This window comes from Syngnathus floridae, chromosome 15 (assembly GCF_059516105.1).
Source record: "Syngnathus floridae isolate MCC-2025c chromosome 15, RoL_Sflo_1.0, whole genome shotgun sequence".
NCBI classification, from domain to species: domain Eukaryota; kingdom Metazoa; phylum Chordata; class Actinopteri; order Syngnathiformes; family Syngnathidae; genus Syngnathus; species Syngnathus floridae.
The window spans coordinates 11,610,293-11,634,203 of record NC_142427.1 but is presented as its reverse complement, the minus strand read 5'-3'; the positions used below and the strand labels follow the sequence as shown (position 1 = coordinate 11,634,203).

General features: G+C 42.0%; 1 protein-coding gene across 9 annotated transcripts in view; it reads left to right on the top strand.

The window, feature by feature from the left end:
• LOC148386723 (cell adhesion molecule 2-like) overlaps positions 1-23,911 on the top strand; it is a 225,844-nt gene that overhangs the window by 166,615 nt on the left and 35,318 nt on the right. For 5 of the 9 annotated variants that reach the window (XM_088399693.1, XM_088399691.1, XM_088399689.1 and 2 more), the window contains one exon: positions 18,144-18,293. In XM_088399693.1, coding sequence (XP_088255819.1) covers positions 18,206-18,293 — 88 coding nt within the window. In that variant the 5' untranslated portion in view covers positions 18,144-18,205. Of the gene's footprint in view, positions 1-12,526; positions 12,554-18,143; positions 18,294-23,911 lie in introns of all 9 variants that reach the window. The other 4 variants (XM_088399695.1, XM_088399690.1, XM_088399688.1 and 1 more) reach the window with 1 other exon arrangement.

Here is a 23,911-nt window from a genome sequence, read left to right as displayed (position 1 = left end):
ATGCATTAGTTCGAAGTTACAGGAAGCTTTGAGGGACCCTGTCACTTGCTCTAGCTGTGCTAAATTATCGATAATGGCCAGTAATAAACAGCCCACATATACGGATGCTTGCTAATGTAAGCAGAACGCAAGATACTGCTTCATTTTAATGGCGTCCCAAATGAACAATGCTGCACCGGGAAAAAAAAGCCACCGAGGTTTTATCACTTCAAACTACACACGTTCCTGGGAGATTTGCCTCATAAGATCCCCCTGTAGAATTCAATCCCTTGAAAATCAGATATTTGCCCAGCGTGGGCGCTTTTAACTGTTCAGTGGACAGCTTCCGTGCATGACAAGTGACATTATAGTTGCGGATAACATCTCACATTATATCATAGACTCCAACTCAATGGCATACCTTCACTTTTGTGGTTTCCTTCGTGGCTATTCCCAGGCACTCACTTTTTCCATCTACAGCTTTACTGCTGAAGTGGGCCTGACAGTCAACTATTTTTTTTTCTCCCCCCAAATGAGCCCCTGTTCTAGCCGACATGCACTTTTCCCTCTCACAGCGTCATTTAGCCTCGGCCAACATGGTCACATTAGTAGTCAAGTAGGCAGGTCGGGATTAGAGCGTTATAGTACTGTGGGGGCGAGCTGATCTGCAGAGTCAGCACTGAATAGTCAGTGCAGGAAGACAAAGACGAAATGACGTTGCTTGTCAGGATAATCATAATAACGGTTTGAAAATAGTTTTTGTAGGTCGGGTCTTACGACCACTGACACTAAGGTACAAATCGATAAATGAAGGTGAATGATTGCTTTGTAGTACATCAAATGGATTGTTAGAGGGAATTAAAAAATCAAGTCTGAGCTTTGAGTAGTGAAAAAGATCGGTGCGTTCATGCCACCCTCAGGGACAATGGAATCTTTGGGGACCAGTCGTCGATCAGTCTGTCTGGCTGGAGGATTGTAGGTTGAAGTCTCTTTGCAAATAGACGTTGACAGATTGACATGTTGATGGAGTGAGTCAAGATCGCTGCACATAGATTCGAGAAATTGTTTCCAAATCTGGACAAGTCGTTAACCAGATTTGCTGAAATGATTGCGTTTGACCTTTGGGGTTTGATTTGTGAAGTCATTCTGACAGAAGTTAAGAATATAGTAAACATGTTATATTTGCAGAGTAGGGGAAAAGACATTAGACAAACTCTGTGTCACTGTTCTGTGAATCCAATTTGCTTTGTTTCACCCGCAGCCTTGACAATGCTGCACTGTTTTTTTTTCTCTCTTTCTAAAAGTTCTTCCAATTATTGCACCAGAGCATAGTTTTCCACTGTTAATATGCGACCGGCATAAACCTAAGCAATGTGCGCCGCACAGAAATAAGCTGCTCGTCAATGCTCGGGATGCTGATTAATCATTCATATCATACAACACCAAGGGTGGCAAGTGACAAATGAAGTTTGTTTGATGTTCCCGGTTTCACCATATTGACATTGTAATACTCGGAGCATTGCACAGTCAGTATATAATGCAAGGCGTACTTAGCGCTCAGCATCGAAGCATCGGCTGGCAGCACCGGGTCGCTCATTACTCGTCAGCCCATTTGCCAGCTGCCTCATCATTACATGTCCGTCTCCCCTAGTGGCCTCTGTCACTCAAACGGTGTGAGAAGGAGTTCAATTCATGTTTGTTCTATGTCAATCTGTTTTGCTCCGACTAATGGCTTGTATACAGACTGTGAATAATACTTAATAAATCTTCAATTAAGAATTATAATTTACAAATCAATCGTTTTTGAACATACTTGCGAATGTTTTAGGCTCTTTTTGCACCTTTGTTGACGTTCTGAAGCAATAGACGTCACGAATAAAAATAGAACCACCATCGTCCAAATATTGATCGCTGCAGTCATTTTTTTAAATTAATTAACACTCATACAAAGTTAATGCCGTTCCTGTTTCAACAGCTTGTTTTTAACCATGCAACATCCCATCCAAAGGTCATTTCAGCACATCAGCATGCCAAGTGATGCTTTACTAGCACACCGCCGTCTCTGGCAAATTAAAGGCTGCAGATGGAACAGCCTTCAGCTGGCTGTAGGGACTCCAAATCTCAACAAGGAAAATACAGCCTGGAAGCAATTACGCTATTGTGTGAGGACATTTTCTATGTGGAAAATGTATAAAATAATATCTCCTTTATGCATTGAAAGGTGTTGAACAAATCGGATGTAGCCAGTGAAATGTGTCCATTCAACAGTAGTAACCTTGATAGATAGTGAGAAGTTTTGCTTAAGTTAAGAAGAGATTTTTATATTTTGGAGTGAATGGAGGAGGACATCGTCAAGGTCTATTCACGGTAAATTCAATTTCTTAAATCCACCTATTGGTAAATCTCAGTTAATAGTTAATTAAGCATTTCAGTGCAATGATAGAATATCTGTTCTAAACTCACAACGGAAGCTCAAGCGTATGCGTGGCGGGTAATGTCACAGCTGACGACACCCAAGCCAAGGCAGATGTGTGGGGAGAAGGAAGAAGGGAAGTTATCTCCATACCAGATGGAAGACCAGTTGGCAGCTCTCTCATTACAGTGGTGATGCTATTTTCTTCTCCTTCTTTTTCCATGGCAGCCACACATGCTTAAAATCACACTTCCCCAGTCCATCATCGAGCGCACTCTCATCAGTAGCGAAGAGGCAAAAAATAATAGCAACACTCGGAGTTGAAGGATGCTTATGTTGCATAAATGTGGATTGTGACTTTTGGATCAATTCGGCCAGATTCTTCTTCTAAGCCGTCTTACTGTGTATATAGACGAGCTGCTCTAAATAATGTGTGACACAGTGAAGAACTTGCCCACCTTTGATCCAGGCAACAGCCGCAGCAGGCCAAAAGCTATTTAACACATAATGGATACCAGCAAAGGAAGAGAGCTTTATGGTCCCTTTGGACTCGGGCCAGGGCAGTATGCAGGACACTCGAGTTAGAAAATAGCAGCTACACCTTGTAAAATCCACTAAGATCTCGGGATGGGAACAATAATTGATTGTGTGATATTGATTGTGTCTTTGAAGCAATTGAGACAAAATGGAGGCTACGACTTGGCTGTAGAGGTTCCGTTGAGCCCATGTGTACACGGATTTGCTCCTTTCATTCGGTTGTACAGATGAAACAGTGGCAGTCGTATTAATACCACTGTGACTTTTTCACAAATGATATGGTGTGACAAAATGTGTCATAGCGGTACAATACCCAATTGTTTTCTTTGCTATTCACATGTTTTTTTCTTTTTTTCTCGATTTGATCAGTTTTTGAATAAGCAATCTTGATAAGCTCTATTAGCCTGTCAAACCGCATCTCTTCTCTAGCTGTAACTGCAAGGTGACAGTGTGCCGACGCTGAATAATGTTCTCTAATCCAAATACACTCGTCCGCATTGTACGGCAGATACGTCAGTCAAATCGAAATTATACACCAGCGGGTTATTGTCAAACGTTGAGGTGATATGATGCGCTGTAACACATTTTGAAACACCTTTCAGCTGGGAGTTAACTTCTTGTCATCATTATCAATCAAAAGTGTCTTAATGTAGATAAAGTAGAGCCTTTTCAGACCTATTTTCATATTTGTCAATAAATGCTGCCATCAATGTTTGAGCACCCCAAAACATGCTGAAGAGCTTCTGTCTTCTTACTAACAACCTCTCTGTGAAATCAATCCACAAGTTTATGGCTCACTTGTAAAAAGGACAGCCATCATTTTTACCTTTTCACTGAGCTACTGCGTCCAGTATTGTATCAGCTGCACGGCGAGCACTGGCGATGCGGAGCTATTCCGCTACTCGTGTCATTGACATAGCGATCACTTTAATGTAGCACATGTATCTAAAAATGTACACATCCTAATGGCATACTCATGGAGATCCTCTAGCCTTACAATGAGATATGATACCACGTCTGCTGCTCAATAGATGGAGGCTGAAGAGAAATCATTGTGCAGCCACCCTTATGCCTTTGGATGTAATAGCCTATTAGATTGCAGCGCTGTAGTAGTTACAGCAGACTGTCTCTCTTCAATGACCTTGCAGTCAATTTGGATATGTTGAATAGTCTGCGTTTTAATCTCATCCGTGTTGAAGTAAAGAAACATACATGTTGTGGGACATGCTGTTATATCTCTACAATCGCTTTAAGTCTATGCACAGTTTGATAAATGACATGGATAACAATGTTTTCAAATATTCTGTCTTTTTTTCTTGTTTCCTTTTGATTTCCCCACCCAACTGGTGTAGTGATCGTTCAAGCTTTCATTGTAGTGTATCTTCGTTTGGTTGTTTCCCAGTGGGCAGTGCACGGGTGTCCTAAATACAATTACAGTCCACAGCTGAATGGAGAGGAAGGGACCACTGGGACTTGTGGAAACAGTAAATGGTCAAGAGGGTTGGACTGAGGAGGGAACAGCAAATCCCTAATTCAATCGGCTGAATCTCGGCAACAAGCCTCTGGTGACTCCTCCTGTGGAATCAGTGGAATCAAACAATTCGGCTCAAACCGCCCGAGAGATTTTCGTTCACATGCGCGAACGCGTTCCCACAAATTGACACAAATGCATAACATTTCCCCCATGCACGTAGTTTGCTTCTATTTATACTACAGTCCGATATGGAGGATTCAAAACGTTTGATATTTGCAAACAAACAAGAGATGAAAGGTATCAGGGAAGAAAAATGGAGCAAGGTAGCCTGATCACAAACCAAGATGTTGATTGAGCAAAAGTTAGTGTGGCTTTAAATTTTTTTATAGTTAAGATTTCTGGGATGTCTGCTATGAATTGCTCATGAAGTCACCTCACAGCATCTCATTCTCATATCAAGATTTATTTGTACATTATTCACTTTGGGACACTCCCAAAAATTAGTCACACAGTCATGTGATTATAATGTGTACTTTGATATATTTAACCTATAAATACAAGGCGATAATCTAAAAGAAAAAAGCCCGTAGTTGTTGTGTGCTTAAAAATAAGCAACATTAACAAAATCAAGCCAAGTTGGCTGATTTGTTGCCTCTTCCATGATACTGCATCACCTGTGTCGATACGGTCGCCTGTGTGGCCCCATGCTTGTGCAAATAGCAATATTAGGCTCCATACCGTTGGAGATAATTGGAACAAAGTGGGGGATCGATACAGAGGGCACACGCGTACACGACAATATAAACAGCCAAGTCTTCACACAGCCACATTCACACACACACACACACTAATCAATACAAGTCAGGGGCAGGATTTTCCTCTGCATTTCAAACATACTCAGCATTGAACCGAGATAGCCTCGCTTCTTTGTGTAACAAATGACTTGGGTTGTTTCATCCACACTCCTGGAAAAGCACCTAACCTAATTTGAGGCTGAGAGCAAACTACTTCCAGATATTATTGTGTACATAGAATGCCCATGCATTGTGCGTGTGTTGTGCTAAATTTGAGCACTTCTCTTAAGGGCAAGTGAAAGCAGCCAGCTGAAACTAACAGGCGGATCTGTGCAAGCGTGCTGATGGCTCTAAATGGAAGTGTGCTGATGTAGGAAGTTACCACCGTGCATTAAAACACAGAAGATAGTTGATGTTGGCCTCCAGTCATCCGTTTTGCCCAGGACAACTGCTCTAGAACAGTCTTCAGTCTCTTGTTGACATGGAAGTGAAGTCTAAATATTTACAGAAATAGAAAGGCCATGAATCGCTGCCAAGCTTGTATAGAGAAGAGAAATGCTCAGGGCATCGGATCGACTCTTGTGTGCTTAGGGTTGAGTTGATTGGGCGCCATCGAGATACATGACTACGCAATAGCCATCACAAGAGTTGACAGGTGTGATTGTATCGACTGAGGATGAAAACATACTTCATTCATTAAATCCCAACGATGTGCTTATATATGCGATGGGCGGGCGGGCTTTTCTTGGACTTTCCATACTGACAGACAGTGCTTAGCAGTCAGCTATGAGAGCATGGCTATGTGTCAAGTATCTGACACTTGAATGGCCCCCTCACTCACCATGTGGTGTTGGCGTGTCAACACCTTTGTCTGGCTCTGACAGAAAAGTCGGCGCTGATGGATGTGACATTGCCACTCCTTGACTTTAGTGCTCCCTTTGAGAGTTCCATAGGCGTCCAAACCTTTCCTACCCAAAGACTGAAGATGTAATTGTGTCCGACTCACAAGAAAATCAGTACAGGGCGTTAATTCTTCCCTTAGTATTGAACCAACCGTTGTGTCTTGTCCGTTAAGTGTTTGTTTTGTGTTGTGTATGTGCTCACTAATTAGAGCTTCAGTATGAGTTGGCCTAGCAAAGGCCTCTATTTTAAGGACTCCATATCTGCTGCATTTGGTGAATTACGCTCGTTGGTTAGTAACGTCTTCGATCGCATCCGGTTGCCCTCTCCTCACTTCATGTTGCCAAGCAGCATGTGTATGTGATCCAAATGCTTCGCAGGGATGCTTGGGTGCCTTGTGTGGAGGGAGCACTGTGATGTTGGGGGCGGACATTTAACAGATGGGACCAGCCACCTCCCAAGATAGTAATGTTCAATTATCTGTATCCAATTAGCACCTTGGGCGAGAAAGACAAAGGGAGAGTATTAGAAACTTTCAATGAACTCATACGGACGTACATAAAATACGGTAGTGGGAGTAATAGAAAATGTATTTTCTTTTATTTTTGGAACAATAATGAGCCTGTGTGCATTGTCCTCTTGAGGCCACATCAGCTCCACACAGCTGTGCCCTCCACATCCCGCCTCCGCTGCATTTACACAGATCCCCTGGGTGCCTTTGGAGAACACAATTGGAGCATGTCGGGGGGTCAGCTGTAATTTGACGCGGAAGGGAAAGCAAGTCATCTACTTTATTTATTCCATGCAATTAGAGGACTCCAAAAGAATTTGTTCCATTCCCGTCCGTGATACAGTCGACTTTGTATTTGTCTTCGGTAATTGAACACAATCTTTCTTTTGTTGATCCGAGGCACATTTGCATGGACATGTGAGATTACTTTTGTTTAATCAACAGCATTTCTACTGGCTGCGACCAAGTCGGGCGCACACCCTTCTGCCTCCATTTGATTGGAGACACGATTAATCAACATTCAATTTCCACACAATCAACGGAATCCTTACGGTGGCAGCAAACAGCCAAAGCACGACAGGTTTGGCAGAAAACAATGCGTGCTTGTTTGAATGAAACCAATCGAATCCAATCACATCATTTGACTAGATGAATGCTAAATGTAAAACACCATAGATGAAACGATCACTGATAGAGTGTAACAATACTTACAGGCGCTGGACTGACTGCTTTTAGGTTATCACCATATGACACGGTGTTTTATTTTGCAAAATAGCACTTTGTTACGGTGACCAAAGAACGAAAGGACATCAGCCGAACGAGCAAACTATCCTCGCTTGAGCCCTGCTTGCTGTTTGTTTGAATCGACTTTTGCCACCCTCAAGGAGATCTGTGCTTGTAGCTTCATTAGCAAGACCCCATCACCGTCAGATTTCAAAGATCAATGTTCACAGTATATGTTTACATGTGGACATCAGATCAGGAAGAAAGCAAGACTTTGAAAATGCTTCTAGTGATTTGGTGTGAGCTGTACACTGGAATGTGTGTTAATGAGCAGGCATGAATAAACATGCATTAATGAGATACGAGTCGTGTGTAGTGATTGAAACTGCTGTGCTGCAAGTCCCCTGGTATGCTAAAGCAGCATCGCGAATAGGTTCAATGCAAGTCCAAACTTTAGTTTTCAAAATATATCATCTTTGGTATGTAAAGTAACAAAAGGAAAAAAAACTGGTGGCCAACGGATCCCTAATTGCATTGGCAAACTCATATAGAACATAAATCGTTGCTGTGGATTGTACGAATGGTTGAGGCACCTCTGAAAAAGGGAAGACAGCTGATGTGGAATCTCCAATGGGATATAAAGGTGATGGTTTGAATATGTGTGCTAACAGGCACTGGCCTTGACTTGAAGCACTAACAATCACAGCGAGCTGGCTCCGTGTGATGCCAAACGCTCCCTTGAGGCCGAGGTCACCTGTCAGCTACCCCATTGAGACACAGGGAACACATTGCCAATTTAGCGCCATCCTCGCCTTTGTAATGCAGCGTGGCACCTGCCCGCCTTTGTTCGTTGACCTTTGAATAATTCAGGCCCGGCAAAATGCTATGACACATTTTGGATCAAAAAGGCACGATCAAGAGGAGGCGGGGCTTTCCAGACGGGTGACGTGTTTTATGTCGCAACCATTTATGTGGTTGATTAAACACGATAAATCCCATGGCCATGTTATATTAGTGTAGTGAGTGTTTTTTGTACAAATCTCGGTGGGACAGACCATTCGAGGAGTAAAAATTCGGTAGACTCAAGCCTCCCTTTCGAAGACAGGAAGTAGCCTTCTAACCAATAAAACTAGATTCCGACTCGATTGAATTGTTTTTTGTCTAATGCAATATTGGTGTGATCTGCTGGTTTGACCATCCAAACCATAAATATTGCAAAGATAAAGTGATTTTCCGTCATTGATATGGCATCCAATTCAATATTTGGTCTGTGGTAGGAACCTAGCCGGAAGGAATAAGATCATTCATTCGCCTGGCTTTTGAGTGATAGCACACAGTTTATCCTAGAGGAAGTTGACCTCTGCAAAGGGTTAAAAAAAAAGAAAAAATGAAGATTGTATTATCGGTTAAGTTTTCCTGTCCCCTCGCTCTCTGATGAATGGCAGCAGATTATAGGTTGGTGACCATCCGCCTTTTGCTTCAAAGCTTTGTCTCCAGGAATGCTTTTGTTAGCCCCCAGGCATCGATCACAATAGAAGTTCACCTTTTAAACTATTCATTTGAAGAAGCACTGGAAACAGAAAGCATTTGCTGAGTTATGGGCTCTACCTGGATTGTACATCATCCTCCACCGGCACCTGTTTGACAGTGTGTGTGTGTGCTCATGTGCATTTTTGGTGCACACGCCATCCTGCTGCAATTCCTATTAGACTGCTCTTGTTAGGGTGATTCATGATTTTGATATCCCTCAGGATTTTTGTAGAAATGGAAATGTGCTTCTCAAGCTGAAGGGGAACCTTGAGTCAGGCCGTGTCCGTTTGTGCGTGCGTATGCGCTTCTCGATGTGGACCTGTTTATTTTTGCTGTGGTATTTTTAATATTATTGTTTAATGAAATGAAAATGGTCTTATGTAGTTTTATCTTCTGTACTTAACTGCAGAAGGAAAATCAAACATCATAAAGGAGCCCATGAAATGTACTTGAAACTAATAGCAGTGATATTTTTAACTAATAGCAAACTCACAGTTTTGGATGATATTCTTAGGGATGAGTCAAAAGATCTTACGTGGCCACCACTTCCCTTTGGCGACATTTTTCTCTGCATAGGATAATTATGTTGAATTAATTTTACATCCACCCAGACCCAAGAAATAAATAGCACATTAAAAAGACAAATGTCACATACCTGCAATTCTCCCTCAAGGAAAATCCATTGTAAAGCAATTTTCATGTCTGCTTGACAAGAGAAAGTGGCTTGTCCTTTACTACGTAATGATTTGGCAACTCTAATCAAGTCACTGTTATTACTGTCGTGGTGCACAATATGCATCTAGTGGCTTTAAACTATTCATCAAAATCATGGTTGTACTTATCATCACTCAGTGGACACACCATTAGGTAGAGCGACAGATTGAGGCAGTGGACAATTTCACTGCATTATTTCTAATACAGTATTATCCGAAGTTAAATGGTCATCAAACCAGCAGTCCCCAACTAGTGAGAGAGAGACTGAATAAAATCATATAAAAAAATAATAGAAATATAAAAATCAAATATGTCTCGGTCACGTGACGCAGGAGCAATAAAGTAAAAAAAAGACGAGTGTTTATATTCTCTGCTATAGAGAACATACAGCTTGGAAGTCCAGATTGTGTGTTGTCATTCACACATGACAGCATCACCGCCTGCACATGACGACAGATGCAAACACACGTCCGTCCATGCAAAATATTTTAAGGAGGGGAAATTCAAGTGACAAAACAAACAGATGTGTACCCCCCTGTAATGATGCAGTCGACGAATTTAATAAAGCAGGCAGTATGTTGGCAATAAGCTGTGTTAAGCAAGCGCCATTCCGTCTATTAACACTGTTTACCGTCGTCTTTATTGCGCTGAGATGAATTGCAGCCGTTAGCGCAAAGTGGGCTAAATAAGACGCAGTTCCCCCCGTATTTATTCTGAGCTCTTGTAAGACTAACAAGAAAGAAAGTAATCACGACTTTATGAGTGACTCACTGGAAATGTGACGCCTCGTTCGCTTTAACTGTTGTGTGCACAAATACATTGTACAGGCATATAATCTGAGGGGCAGCAGAAATGCTAAAGCTTATTTACTATAGTGGAGTAACACCAGTACAATCTAATACTGAGCATATTTTTTTAATAATAGACTGAATCATAGTAATGCGGCAACGATATGACGTAACCAAAGGATGCTGACACTAACTCTAAGTATCCAATCAGATTGCTCTGATGTCATCCATAACTGATTTCCATCACCGGGAGGCATTTATGATGCTATGCTGTGATGCAATAACCAGCGTTATGATCCTCTCACTGAGATTTGACTGCAGGGCAAATCTGCCGTCTTGTTAGAAAATCCAGAGGAGAGCAAGATGGAGCCCTGAAAATTCTGAATAGTGCTCCGATATAAAAAGGCAGTTGTGACAAGACCGTCAAATGAACACTGGTCCTCCCAGGAGACCTTTACCCTCAGGGAGCGCTGTGATCACCGCAGTGCCTTGTGTACGTGGATGTGAGTCACAGCAGGTGGCGCCTGTATGAAGTATCACACAGTTTATTTATGACAGCTCCCCTGCTGACGCTCGGAGACTGAAAACAAGCTGCTCACAAGTCAGAGCATCACGCTTGTGACACCAGACACTCATTCTCACCACCTGCTCACAATGCATTTTTCTTTGCCCCTAATGTTAGCCCTGAGCACAAATATTTCATTGCAAGGGTACGCTCATGTTCATACCAGTACAGTGATGCCTAAAGATATCATTTTAATTCATTCTGTGTCAATTCCTGTAACTCAAAACACTTTTCTCAAATCATTGTTCCCCACTGCGATGAATGGAAATGTCAATAATTCGTTCCGGTCCTCGCAAATATTGAAAAACAAATAGGTAATGTTCATTTACTGGATAAAGGGTAAAAATAATATATGTAATGATAATGATAATAATTCATAATGCGCAACTTGTTTACCAGGGACCAGTCAAATAAACGACTCACTCCTTTCTTTTAAAATTGTACTATTTCTAACAGATTTGTAGTAGTTACCACCGTAAGAATGAAACTCTGTCGTAAGCCGAGAGGAGCCCTTTATATTTTGTGTCCAATCAGGAGCATGGCAAACTTGTAATGGGCGGCCATTACAATCAATCTGCACATGGCATGTGGAAATGGAGGACTGAGAGAGCGCAAAATGAAAAGTGTCTACAATATCAGCTTCCTGGGACTTGTGGAACTGTTGTGCCGGTTGCTTAGTAACTGTAATGCTCCCAGATACAACTGCCGAGTATACGGCAAGTAAGATTTCCTCCATTTTACGTGAACACACACACACCTTGCCTTCTAGCTGTAATTTCACTCAAAACCGCCTTTTGGTCTAGCTGAGCTATGATTGATGTCCTTAATGTTACTCTTCCTTACTGTGAAGTCTTGTGACATGAATGAAGCAAAATCAGTTTGCTCATTTGAATCCACCAAATGTTTTAACAGCTGCCAGATAGAAAGAAAATCCTTTCTTTTCAATGCCATGTAACCTGCAGAGTGTACCTGCAGTAAAATTCTTTCTTCTTCCAATCCTGTCCTCTTTTTTTTTTTTTTCCTTCAAGAACTGTCGTTTTGAGGTTTTCAGCCTCACTAGAGGCATTCCGATAGATTCATCAATTGGGCAAAGCTGCGTGTATAAAACGTTAGTCATTCCCTCACAAGACACGCACATAAATAGACAATCTGTGTTGTTTCACTCTCGTGTTGAAGGCTTGCTTTTATCCTCTTCTGTGCTTTTCCTCTTATTCATAACTTCTTTTTCTTTCTCGGACGACAGTCCTGTTTGGCCCTTTCGTGACTGATGACAACAGCGGGTGTGAACCTTTAGCGGTGTTTGCATAGACGATTGCTTGGATGACACGCAACACTGACTCATCAATAAGCGCAGAGCGACAGGACAGTCAAATTGCAAGATGCCCACGTTGCGCTGGATTCATTCCAAGTGGCCGTGTCTTAAACGAAGGACTCCTCATACAACCTTTCATACACCTCATATAGAGACACGCTGTTGTTCCAGCAGTTGTCTAATCATGTATTCTGTCTTTGTCCCTTTTTTTGTTTTGTTTTTTTTCTCTTCCTTCCTATCGCTGTCTGTCCAACCCCCTCCCCTTTTGACTTCTTGTGGACACCAGTGATGGCTTCCAAAGGCAAAGTCAGAGGTGAGTGGTGGCCATGTTCAGTTTGGCTCCATTTAGGATTAGAATAGAACCTTAGAATTCCACATTATGGTACTGTTTCATTCAGTTAAAGATTCATTCATGGCTGATAAAAAGAGCAAAGTCTTTTTATGTGTTGGAAAGCTTTGCTGGCCAACTAATAGAGCCGCTCGCGTAAAAGCTCCTCGGCACAATATAGGAATGAATCTATATTGTGATCCAATGCAGGTGAAGCGTTTGCTCCAGTTAACCTTCTCCTTCCTTTCCCTTCTGCCATCATCGCATTATCATCAGCAGCAATCATGGTAGTAAATGCAACCTCGTGTCTGATCCCATTACTCTTCCTCATTCCCGGAGTGGAGTGTGCTTGGCAAATTCATTTCAACCATTTACAGTATCTGTAGGCCAGAATTTGACAAATAAAAAGATATCATTGACTATACCCTGGCTGTCATTCTCTGGTTTAGAAACTCTATCCCACTTCAATTAGGGCAGCAGATGTTGTGGAATTGAAAGTCAAGCACATGTCTCCCTTTGCTTTTGCTTGTCATGACATTCATTTTGTCATGTTTGTTTTAGTAGAATAGAAGAGTTCATTCATCTCCCGGGATCCCCTATAGTTTTGAAGTCAATAGTCGCCCGCTTTGTACATAAAACTCAGCTATGGGAATCGTGCATTTGTTCATCAAAGAGACAAGCTTGTTTATTTACAGGAAGTACTTTACGCTATGCTTACATGTTTGTGGACAATAGTTTGTCGTCGTATGTGATCTGCCTTCAAAGAACGTACTTCACACCCCCCGCCTTAAATTCATTACGCTGATTTTTTTAAATGTTGCCATCACGCCTCAAGTGAGATCTTCAGCATCAATCTGGCTTCCGCAAACTTTTACTGTATGCTTTCCCTAATATCTCTGCCGCACCAATCTGAATGATATGAGGTGCCTTCTCATTTTGCAGTCAAAAATTTCCCGGTGGGATACGGCAAATTTCTTCTAAGCGAGCAGTATCTGTCAACACATCAACACATATTAAAAAATCACACTATGGGGTGTTGATTCGAGCAATTTGGGAGTTTTACGACGGTGATGGTGATTAGTGTGATTTCCCTCGTGAACATAAACGGAGCTTTTGCTCGTCTCTTGGAGTGCATTGCTTCCCATGACCGAAAAAAGAAGAAGCAATCTCTACACACTATCACTTCCAGAAGAAATGTTGAATTTCAATACTCCATTTGCACCCGATTCCTATGACCTTCTGCTTTTATGACATTTAATTTACAAAACCAATTAAAGCAGGAAGCATGTGAATGGCTGCTAATGCTGCTTTGAAGGCCTCACAGCTAAGGAGGATGCTGAGAGGAGGACTAGCCTTATGGGCTGAAAATAGGGGAAGTGAATTCTTTTTGGACTGGAAACAAAACAGATAAGCTGTTGATTCACTCTAAAATAGTTTTGCCGATTTAAAATGAAGTACCCTTCCCTGAAAATGAAATAATAGAGATTTTGCATCGTGCACTTTTCAGCTGTAGTAATAATAATAATAATGATAATAATAACAATGTAGAAAATAAATAAATGAATAAATAAAACGAAACGCATGCATAAATTTAAGCCTGCCTCCCTTCCTCCCTCTATCATCTATGAGACAAGCATCTTTGGCTTTATGGATATTTCTTTTTATTGTTGCTCATTTCTTTGTTCTCACTCTCACCTTGCAGCTGTCAGCTTCTACAAATTTGCCATGTGGAAGACAACAGCCTTTGCAATATTCAATATCCGATATAGCTCCCATCTTAAAAGCCTCCATTGTATGCCCTTGGCTCAAAAAAGATCCTCGTGAGTCTGGATAAGAGGACACTCAATATCACCTTGAACATCTTCCACTTTGGTTTATATCTTTGCCCTTTAAATTGATGGCGTTGATTCAAGGACAAATTAGATCCATTTCCAGTGGAGGAAATTGTCTAACATGATTTTTATATCATTTCAACACCAAATGATCGATTTACAAAGATATCATTGCACTCATAGGTTCTTTTACCATTTATCTTTATTTTCATTTATTCTTGACTTATTGATATGAGAAACGCTGCTGCCTTTTGATCAAAAGTATTGCTTCATAATTATTATGTCTACAAAACAAGGTCATTTCTTCTCTTCTTGTAAAAACGTGCCGGAACCCTTTCAGCGCTGTCTCAAAGATGTTTACTTTGGTAACACTAACAATTAATGATGAGAACGTGCAATTTATATGTCACAGGGAATTCTGGTGGCTCATTATTGATGCCATGGTGTAATGGCATGGAGGCAAAGTTTGAAGCATGTCAAAGTGGAAGATGAGAGGTTTTTGAGGGATAAAAAAGATTGTAATTCAATTTGTGAGGCTTCAATTGTTAGACAAATATTTCTCTATTACCAACAAATGGTTCTACCAACTCTCCCAACGCGCCTGACAGCGTTCATTTTTATATCCTTTGTTGCTGGAATAACCACAGGCGCGATGATCTCTAGATATCCTTTGTTGCTTTCCAGTTCAGTGCATTCTTTCAATTTTTAGACAAATACGCTTTTGTCTAACTGATCAGATTTAGTTTGTTAACATGTTTTTTTTTTAGCTTATATTCATCCCTTTGTGTTTAGATTTCGGTAGTTTGCACCAGCGGCTGTTGATTTGTGGTCAAGGTCAGCTGGAACTCACAAAAAGTGTGTTTCTGGCAAGATCTCAAACGTGTGCACCGATTCTGACTTTGGCCTACTGCATAATAGGGAATTTGAGCTTTTTGTCCAAAAGGTCAAACTTACTGTTTGCAAATGCATACCACGGTGTTTTTTGTTTTTAAATTGTGCTTTTCAATCAACATCCACACGGAAATGTGTGATCTCGATCAGTGTAGTTTTAATTTACAGTAAGTTCAAAGGCAACCGCTCTGACCCCAAAAAATTGCGTTCTGCCTGGATCCATTTTTTGTTCTTGGTTATACATCATGGTCTTACAGCTCAGTTGAGCTCCAGTCCTGACATAAAGGTCAGCAGCTCCGGGCTGTCCATCTGTCTGGCTGCACTTCTCCTCTTCTTCAATGCCTGCTGAATGCCTAAATAAGGAAAGTTAGAAGACTCGTGCTGGAAAGGTCATACCGCAACGCACAACGGAAGCGTGGAGGAGGCACTCATTCCTCCTATATATGGAAAAAAAAATATATATATATATCTACTATATATATATTGATTGGTGGCACAAGTCCAAATGATTGCCGGGAAGCTCTCCAGATTTGATTGTTTGGCAAACGTGCGCTCGCTCTTAAAGGTAGAGTGAGGAAATGGGTGTTGAGTGTTTTTATTGGAACATTCAGCTCATCTACAGAGTCAGCCATAGTGGGGTTAAAGAATGGACGGAAAAAAAACAACATGGCATTTGCTCAGAGACAATGTCAACCTTCAGCGCTCCAAGTCGCTGTAAATGAAAGAAAGCTAATTTCCCTGTTGCATCACTCGCTAATGTCATGCAGATGAGGACGCTGTTGACCTGTTTCAGCCTTGGCATGTCATTCAGATGTGAGGGCAATTAATCCCCCCCCCCTCCCCCACCAGGATTCCCACCCCATGATCTCCTCACAAGCACAATGGAGAGCAAGCACGTCGGTAAGGATTCAGATAAACGCAAAAGAGCGGGGAGGATATGAACATCCGAGACAAAGAATGTGGAAACGCACTCATCGGGGATCAACTCCCAGAGAAAATGAGCGAGCGACAGAGGCAGGGATAGGGCGAGTGAGAGAATTGAGCGGCATGAACTGGAAAAGAAAGTAAGGGAAAGCTTCGTCTTGAAGAGAAGATCTAAATTTAGACATGGAAATCAGGGGAGAGCAGCTGCCTGCTTTCCTCTGGAGATACATTTAAATCAGGTCTAGGTGGCCAAAAGGGAGACACAAAGCAGCTCCTCCACTGGTCAATTAGGCACACAGAGGACTTCATTGTTGTAATAGAACCATCATGGTGCCCCCCTTTGGCCCTTTCTCTCCCAGTGGACTGTTCATGGAGTGGAGTTCCTGGATGTTATTGGCCCTACTCCTTGTGCAACAATGTGTTACTTGGAGTGGAGCGGGGTTCTTCTCAGAAGGACATCTCATCATGGAATACAAGCAAACAAACCCACGCGAATAAAAGCAAGGACGGATTTTGAAACAGGAAATCATGGGAGCCACAATAATCCAAAATAGCAACACTATAAAACATTCATGAACTTTACGGGTATTTTTCTTATTTTAGAAGGCTGTTGGACAACTGTACATAAAATAAAAGCTTGAATTGCATCTTGAATGCTTTTTTTTTCTCTCCAAAAGGGTCAAAAGAAGTTAACTACTGTATAATATAAAACATTTTAACCTTGAGTCCAATTATTTGTGCTCATATGCAGAGCCCTCCTCAAACATCATCGGCGAGAGTCCGTCGGCGTAGAAAGTCGACTCTTAACTTTCCCTTTGTGACCAGAGCAGATGAAATAAAATCCATCCCACCGGGCTGAAGGGTATGAACGGGCAGCCCGTCGGCGCAAGCTGGGGGGGAGAAAATGAGGCAAAAAGTAAGTGATGTGCAAAGAGGAAGCAATAAAGAGCGCAAGGACAGCGACGAGAAGCTGGTAAATCACGGGGCAGAGCACGCCTCATGCAAAACTGGCATGAATAAAACATATTCCTCTCCTCCCAAAGCTCCGATCCATTTGCCTCCTCCTCGTCTTGCCTCTCTATCTCTTGCGTGCATGATTAACCTTGGGAGGCCTTAATCAACGCTGGAAATGACCCGTGCTCTTTGACTTACCCTTCAACTCCTCCCGACAATCTCCCTGTCCCGCTTTTATTTCTCCACGCCAGCCAGTGCATTTGTTTATCTTACCTGGCCTGTTGAATAAAGTATCTGGCACCTACTCAACTAAGTCTTTCATATTAACTGTGCTATTTTTCCCCAAATAAATTCCTCATTTCTTTCCTCTGTTTGTATTTTTTTCTGTATGATCCTCTCCTGGGGGGGTTAAGATGAGAGTTAAGTCAGGGATGAATAATCTTCCTAACCTAAGCCTTTATTCACACAGCCTTTAAAGCCCATCCTCTGGGGACGGCAACAGGGATAGATTTATGGTTATTTTTATTTACTTGTCCCCGCCCCTGAATACACACCAACGCGACACATATAGGGGCAGAACGGTGGACTAGCGGTTAGCAAATCCGCCTCACTGGTCTCTGCATTCCAAAAGTCAGGGACGCTAAATCTTGCGTGTGTGCAGCTGAGCCGGAGTTATCCATTGTGCTCCCGGAGCTCTCCGTGGTGCTGAAATGCTTTTTGTCATTGTGGTGTTACCTTGCTTTTGTGTTTATGTCCTCGCGTCACTCACAAACGCACACAGGTCCCCGGGGAGCAGCTTCTAATTTGTTTTTCTCCGTGTAGTGAGGATTCAGGGTCGTCACCGCAACCGTGGTCACCTATGCTGCGGTCTCATTGACTGCGTGCCAAAATGTGTTCTTTTCCACACACCTGCTTTATGTTTACACCTATATAACAAATGAAGCGTCATGTCTTCTATTGTCTCTGTGTCGCAGGCATCAGCGGCCAGCATCCTCTGGTTCAGAATGTCACCGTGACAGAGGGCGGGACAGCCAACATGACATGTCGCGTGGAGTACAACGACAACACCTCCCTCCAGTGGTCCAACCCGGCACAGCAAACTCTCTTCTTCGGTGACAAGAAAGGTGAGTTGACTCACTTAAGGATACAGAAGAGGCCACTCAGATAACATTTCATTTGATTTCATGTGTTCAAAACATAATTCCTCTTACTTAAAATTCATTTTCTTTTGCACGTTTTCTCATTAGCGTGGCGGTTGAACCGGAGTTTATCTCAGTTGACCTTGGGTGAAAGGCTTAGGTTGCATTCATATTCATAACTAGGGACTTGGAGCACAGGTGTCAGAGCCAGATCCAACCCCCACCCCCTCAATTTTGGCCCGTAAATGGTCTGTCTACTTCATGTTCCTTGAAAATATCCACATCAAATTTTACCAATCATTTTAAATCTGACTCCAAAATATGTTTGAACACAAACGGTCCAGCAACACATGTAGACATGCAATACAATACAGCCAACATATTCTTTCCCGAAATGACAACTAGCAGTGCAGCTTACTGAGGATAGTCTTCATATGCAGTATACTGCCCCTGGTAGAATACACCAGAATGAGCAGCACAGTGCAGACACTGAATGAAGCAAAAATTTTGTCAAAAGCTCCAAGCGATCAAATGAGCCTTCTCAAGCTGGCAGACGCTCAAAGGTTGTCCTTCCATTCATGTCTGACCCCCATCACAGTCACACAATATAGGCTTCAAACCCCCAAATTGACCTTCGCACAACTCAAGTGCTTCAAATGTATGGAAACGTATGTGGGCGTGGTTGCCAGTGTTTTAATAGCTAATAAGTACAAAAAGGTTTATTTCTGACCTTTTACACTCTCTTCAGTTAAGTCCCAGTAAAGAGGATTCATGGATGTTATTTTGTAGGTTCAAGTCTGCTGACTGATTGCGCACCGCCGCGGCGTCTCTCGGCACCATTAGTGGAGTGTAATAGAGTATGAATCACACTCTCTTGTAAGTGTCCGGATTAAGCACGTATGGGATTTACACTTCTTCCATTATCCCTCCTCTCTGCCCACAGGCTCACTTGTCTGACTGTGTGTGTGTGTGCGCGTGTCTGTGTACGTCTGCACTTTTTTTTTTTTTTATCCCGCAGACTGCGTGCACAAGCGAATTTCCGAGCGGTTCCGTCAGAGCGGCCGTTAAAAGCAGCCCCTGAACATCAAATTCAACAGTTGATGTGCTCTGCAGGTTATTCCATATCGCACCTGGCATGGGGGGAGGGGGGGAGGGGTGTATTCTGTGGCATTTCCAATGCAGAGCTGTGCCAGATTGGAAATGGAAAAAGCACCCGAAGACTCTCCTATTATCAGCAGAGCTACTCCCGAGACCCCGGAATTGCACTGCTTTTTTTTTTTTTTTTAGGGGGGGTTTGCCTGGTGTGTGTTTGTGTGTGATGATGGGGTGGAGTGGGGGTGGTTTGTCTTGCTCGACGTGGCATTTCACATGCACATGCTGATGGGCGCGCTGAGATGCTGAGTGTTTCCAAAGTGCCACTGGCAGTCTTAGAAGATGTCTGAGCTGCTAACGGCTGCGAGCACAGTCGCTTGCAGATTAATGTTGCTTTTGCCTGCTGGGAGGAAGATGAGGATTAGGAGCAGGGCGCACTTTTACTCAAATACACAACCCCAGTGTGGCTTTTTAGATATACTTTATTTAGTTGCAGGGTTTTTTTTTTATCCGGACACTGTTTCAGCGTATTCATCTAGCAGAGGTGTCAAACTCTGGCCCGTGGGCCAAATTTGGCCCGCAGTGTCGTTTTATTTGGCCCGCGAAGACAAATTATGCATTGACTTTGTGTCAATACTAAAATTGCAAATCATCTTCACTTTAAAAAAAAAATGGAGATGTTTCCAGCAATTTCTTTTTACCACTCATCTTTTTAAAAGTTCTTACTAGCCTCTGATATCAAAACTAGTTATTCAAATCTGAACAAAGACATCTGCAGAGGTGTCCAGATTTGATATGGATATGGGCTATCTATCCAACTTTTAGTCCTGTGAACTTTGGCCGTTGTTTTGAATGTCACGGCGAGCGTTCACGGAAGACACTCAGACGAATACGCGAGACCCCTCTTGTCACTCGTCCTTGCCGAACGCTTGGGCGACTGCAAAGTGTTGTTTGAATTTCAAATAAGTCATTGGCACAAAAGTAGGCACTTTGTCCTCCTCGTCACGACGCTACTGAGGGACTTAATCTGTGCCTCGGCGGCAAGAGAGTGATGAGCGGCGGGCAAGAGGGATTCTCTCTTTTATACCACTCAAAGGAGGCCAATATCCCTTTACAAATTGCCCTTTTGCTTTCGTGAAACTCAGGACTTGATAATAGCTTCAGTTGGTGGAATGTGACGTTTTTCTATGATCTCTAATTACAATATCTTCATTGCTCCCACAGCATAGAGAAGCAATGTATAATTACTTTTCCAAGACATATTTGCAGGAGTCTGTCGCACTCTCACAACATTAAGAGCATATATTCCGTATGTCGTTTACTAGCCTCTTTCTTTCCCATCCAAAACATTTCTAATTACATTTTCAATTTGAAGTGCTGCCCCCTTGATACACTGCTTGTAATTTGGATTGACCGGTCTTCAAAGCGATGTTAAATTACCTTTGTGTTTATAATTAGTAGAGCAGAACTTATTTAGACTGGCACTCGTCAGACACACTAATGTCCTCTGCTTACTACACCAGGCTCTGCTTTTTCTTCTTCCGCCGTCACTGTTTTGTCTAAAAGAAAATCTCAAATGAAAGAGCATTTCATCTTTCTAGGTTTTGCACGTACAAAACTTTTTAAATGTGATGTGTTTGGCATAAATGCTGACTGTAATTATGACTTTCCAACTGCATTGGCATAAATTAGTGACAGACACATTTTGGTGACGCACCCTCATTCGTTACAGTAAATGTCACCTTTGGTTTGACTTTTTGAAGTGTCAATTTAATATTGCCACCACAAAACTACCATTGAATAATCAATTTGATTTCCATCTGCTGACTGATTGAATCTGGTCAAACATTAAGATTAGCGTTACAGGTGAGCAGATAAGGGCCAAGTGCTCATTTTTAAGCTCCAATGTGCTGAATATGAAACTAGTACGGCTGGCTGGCTCAAATCAATTTAGTTTGCGTTGGTGTATGGGTTCCTTTTCCGCCACCCGTACGTACACGTGTGTGTTGTGTGTCGCCTGCCAAACCGCTCCAGCATGCAGCCATGGAAGCTTTGAAGCATTCCCAGTATCTCTGCCTGAGCAATTCTAGGCAATAGGCTTGCTGGAAAAAAAATCCCAAGTAAAAAAGAATAAATAAATCCCAAGACATATTTTTTAATTATGATTAAAAAAAAGAGAGGGTGAAATATTATTTCTCCAAACTCAGGTAAGCATCCTTTCATATCAAGCCAAAGATTAAGGTATTTGCTCTAATAGGGAAAAAAACAAATAGATAAAAAGCTTGCCTGTAAATCATAAATCTCTTAAGATCCCTAACAACTCCCCTTTCTCCAAGACAAGGATCATAAAACATGAGCAGAAGGAAAAAAAAAAAGAGGCAAAAGGAAAAGGGATGGTGGGCCTCTGTGGGATAAAGGCGAGGAATTAAGGAGGCATTTTATGACAGCTTTCAGACACAGTTATCACCTGTGAAAGACACGGGCAAACTTTTTCTTTGACCTTCAGCAACCTACCTCTGTGTTTTCCTTTCGTCACAGCTTTAGATTGTATAATATTCCGCAGCTCGGCTCTTATGAGACAAAAGGCCTTTTCTTGCGCTTCATTATGTTGATATTGCAATTAAAAGAACTTCAGCGAGCAATGCCAAATGAAAAGGAGTTTTGTAAGGTTAAGGTACAGAGAAAAATTCTTGATCAGTGAAAAATAGCTTTCATTTAAGGCCGACATATGCGTTATTTACTTCTTCTTTATTTACTTACTTCTGCTAACGTCACTAATAAATTTGAATGCATCGTAGGTCACACAATGTAAACCATATAGAAAACATGTAAAGCATATTTTACAATATAACATATTGGGCCTTATATTTCAGAAGGGGACATTTACATTTTTTTAATCAAATATTTCTTTATTCTTTGCATCAACACTTGGTCCCATCAAAAAATGATGTTTTATTCATTTAAAACAATAAACAAAAGTTTTTCAGCAAAAGTGACCTTCAGACACCCGCCACTGAATAGTGGGTGGGAAAAAAAAATCACAAAACATTCAGAAGAGTCCCTTGTCATCAATTTGCCATCAGTGAATGATAACCTTGAGTTTTAAACAAAATATTTTGATTACGTCAATACTTTCAGTTCCAGTAATTCAAGAATAAAAGCATTGAAATATAGAACACACTCAGTTTTATTTCTGCATTACAGGAAGCATTGATTCATTTCCCACAAATACAGATTAGACCGTCAGAATACCAGGAAAGTAGAATAATGCCTGATAATTAAAAATAAAATGAATCCCACCAGCACTTTTGACTTGATGACTAAGTACCATTAGCACAAAACTGAATTTTTGTCTGAAGCCAGCAGTTTGAAGCTCTAATGCAAAAAAAAAAAAATTGCTATCACACCGACCCACTTCGGCATCCCACTGAACTGTCAGTGAAAGAACATAAATTCTCTCTAGGCCAATTATTATATGCAGCATTGTCCACCGTTGTCATTGTTAAAACCTCACCTTGCTTCAGAAATGCCAAAGGAGGGGAAGAGAGACTTGTGAGATGCAGAATCTACATGTTTCAATAAACATTCCATTCCGTCCCCCGCCTTCACTCGCTCATCCACACGCACGCCGTCGCAATCCATGGCCGACGGAGTCAAGTCCCCCTGATGAGTTGTTGACAAGAAAAAGAGAGAGCTGTCGCTTCCAGACATCGGCGGCCTGAATGTATATTCAGAAATTTGCACTTTTCTCATTATAAAAGTGTGTCAGCTGAATGAGCAAACACCTGCCAGGGTTCTATACGGATGCGCGCGCGCGCTCCCCGGAGAGATGAAGGCAGCCGATGCGATGCGATGCGATGGCTCGGATGAGAGGAAAGGGCAAAGGGAGGAAAAGGTTGTCGGGCGAGTGTGCAAACATGATGGGCTGAAAGTGAGTGAATTTAGACGACAACTCTTTGCTTATGCATGCACCTTGTCGAAGCAATCCGAATCTACCGATACGATTATGTTTTCACCCTAGGACTGAAAAAATAAATAATAACAATAATGCTAATTAATCAATCAATCAATAAATAAATGTCTTTGGAAGTGAACGAGTTTTAATAGCGCTAGGAGGTAAGGGAGACAAAAAAGAAAAGCTGTCTGGGCTGAATTCCATTGTGTGGTTTTCCACTTTTTGGCCACAAACAAAAGAGAAATGATTGCCTGTTTTCTAGTCTGGTTCACAATCCAAGTGTTGTGAATTTGGAGGATCACTGGACAGTTTGGTGGTCTGGTGTCATTGTGCATGAGAGGATAATGGGTCATCGCAATGGAGCAGCCATCATTATTTTGGGCACCCAACCACAAGATCAAGCCCCGTAGTGTTTTGTGGGTATGTTTTGTGTCCGTGTGTGTGCCTGCCTGCCTGCCTGTGTTTTTAAAGGCCTTGTCTGTTGGAGCTTTGGCAGCCTGTGAAAACATACTAACAAAGCACAAATCACACAAAACCTTGTTTGGACCTCTGGTCA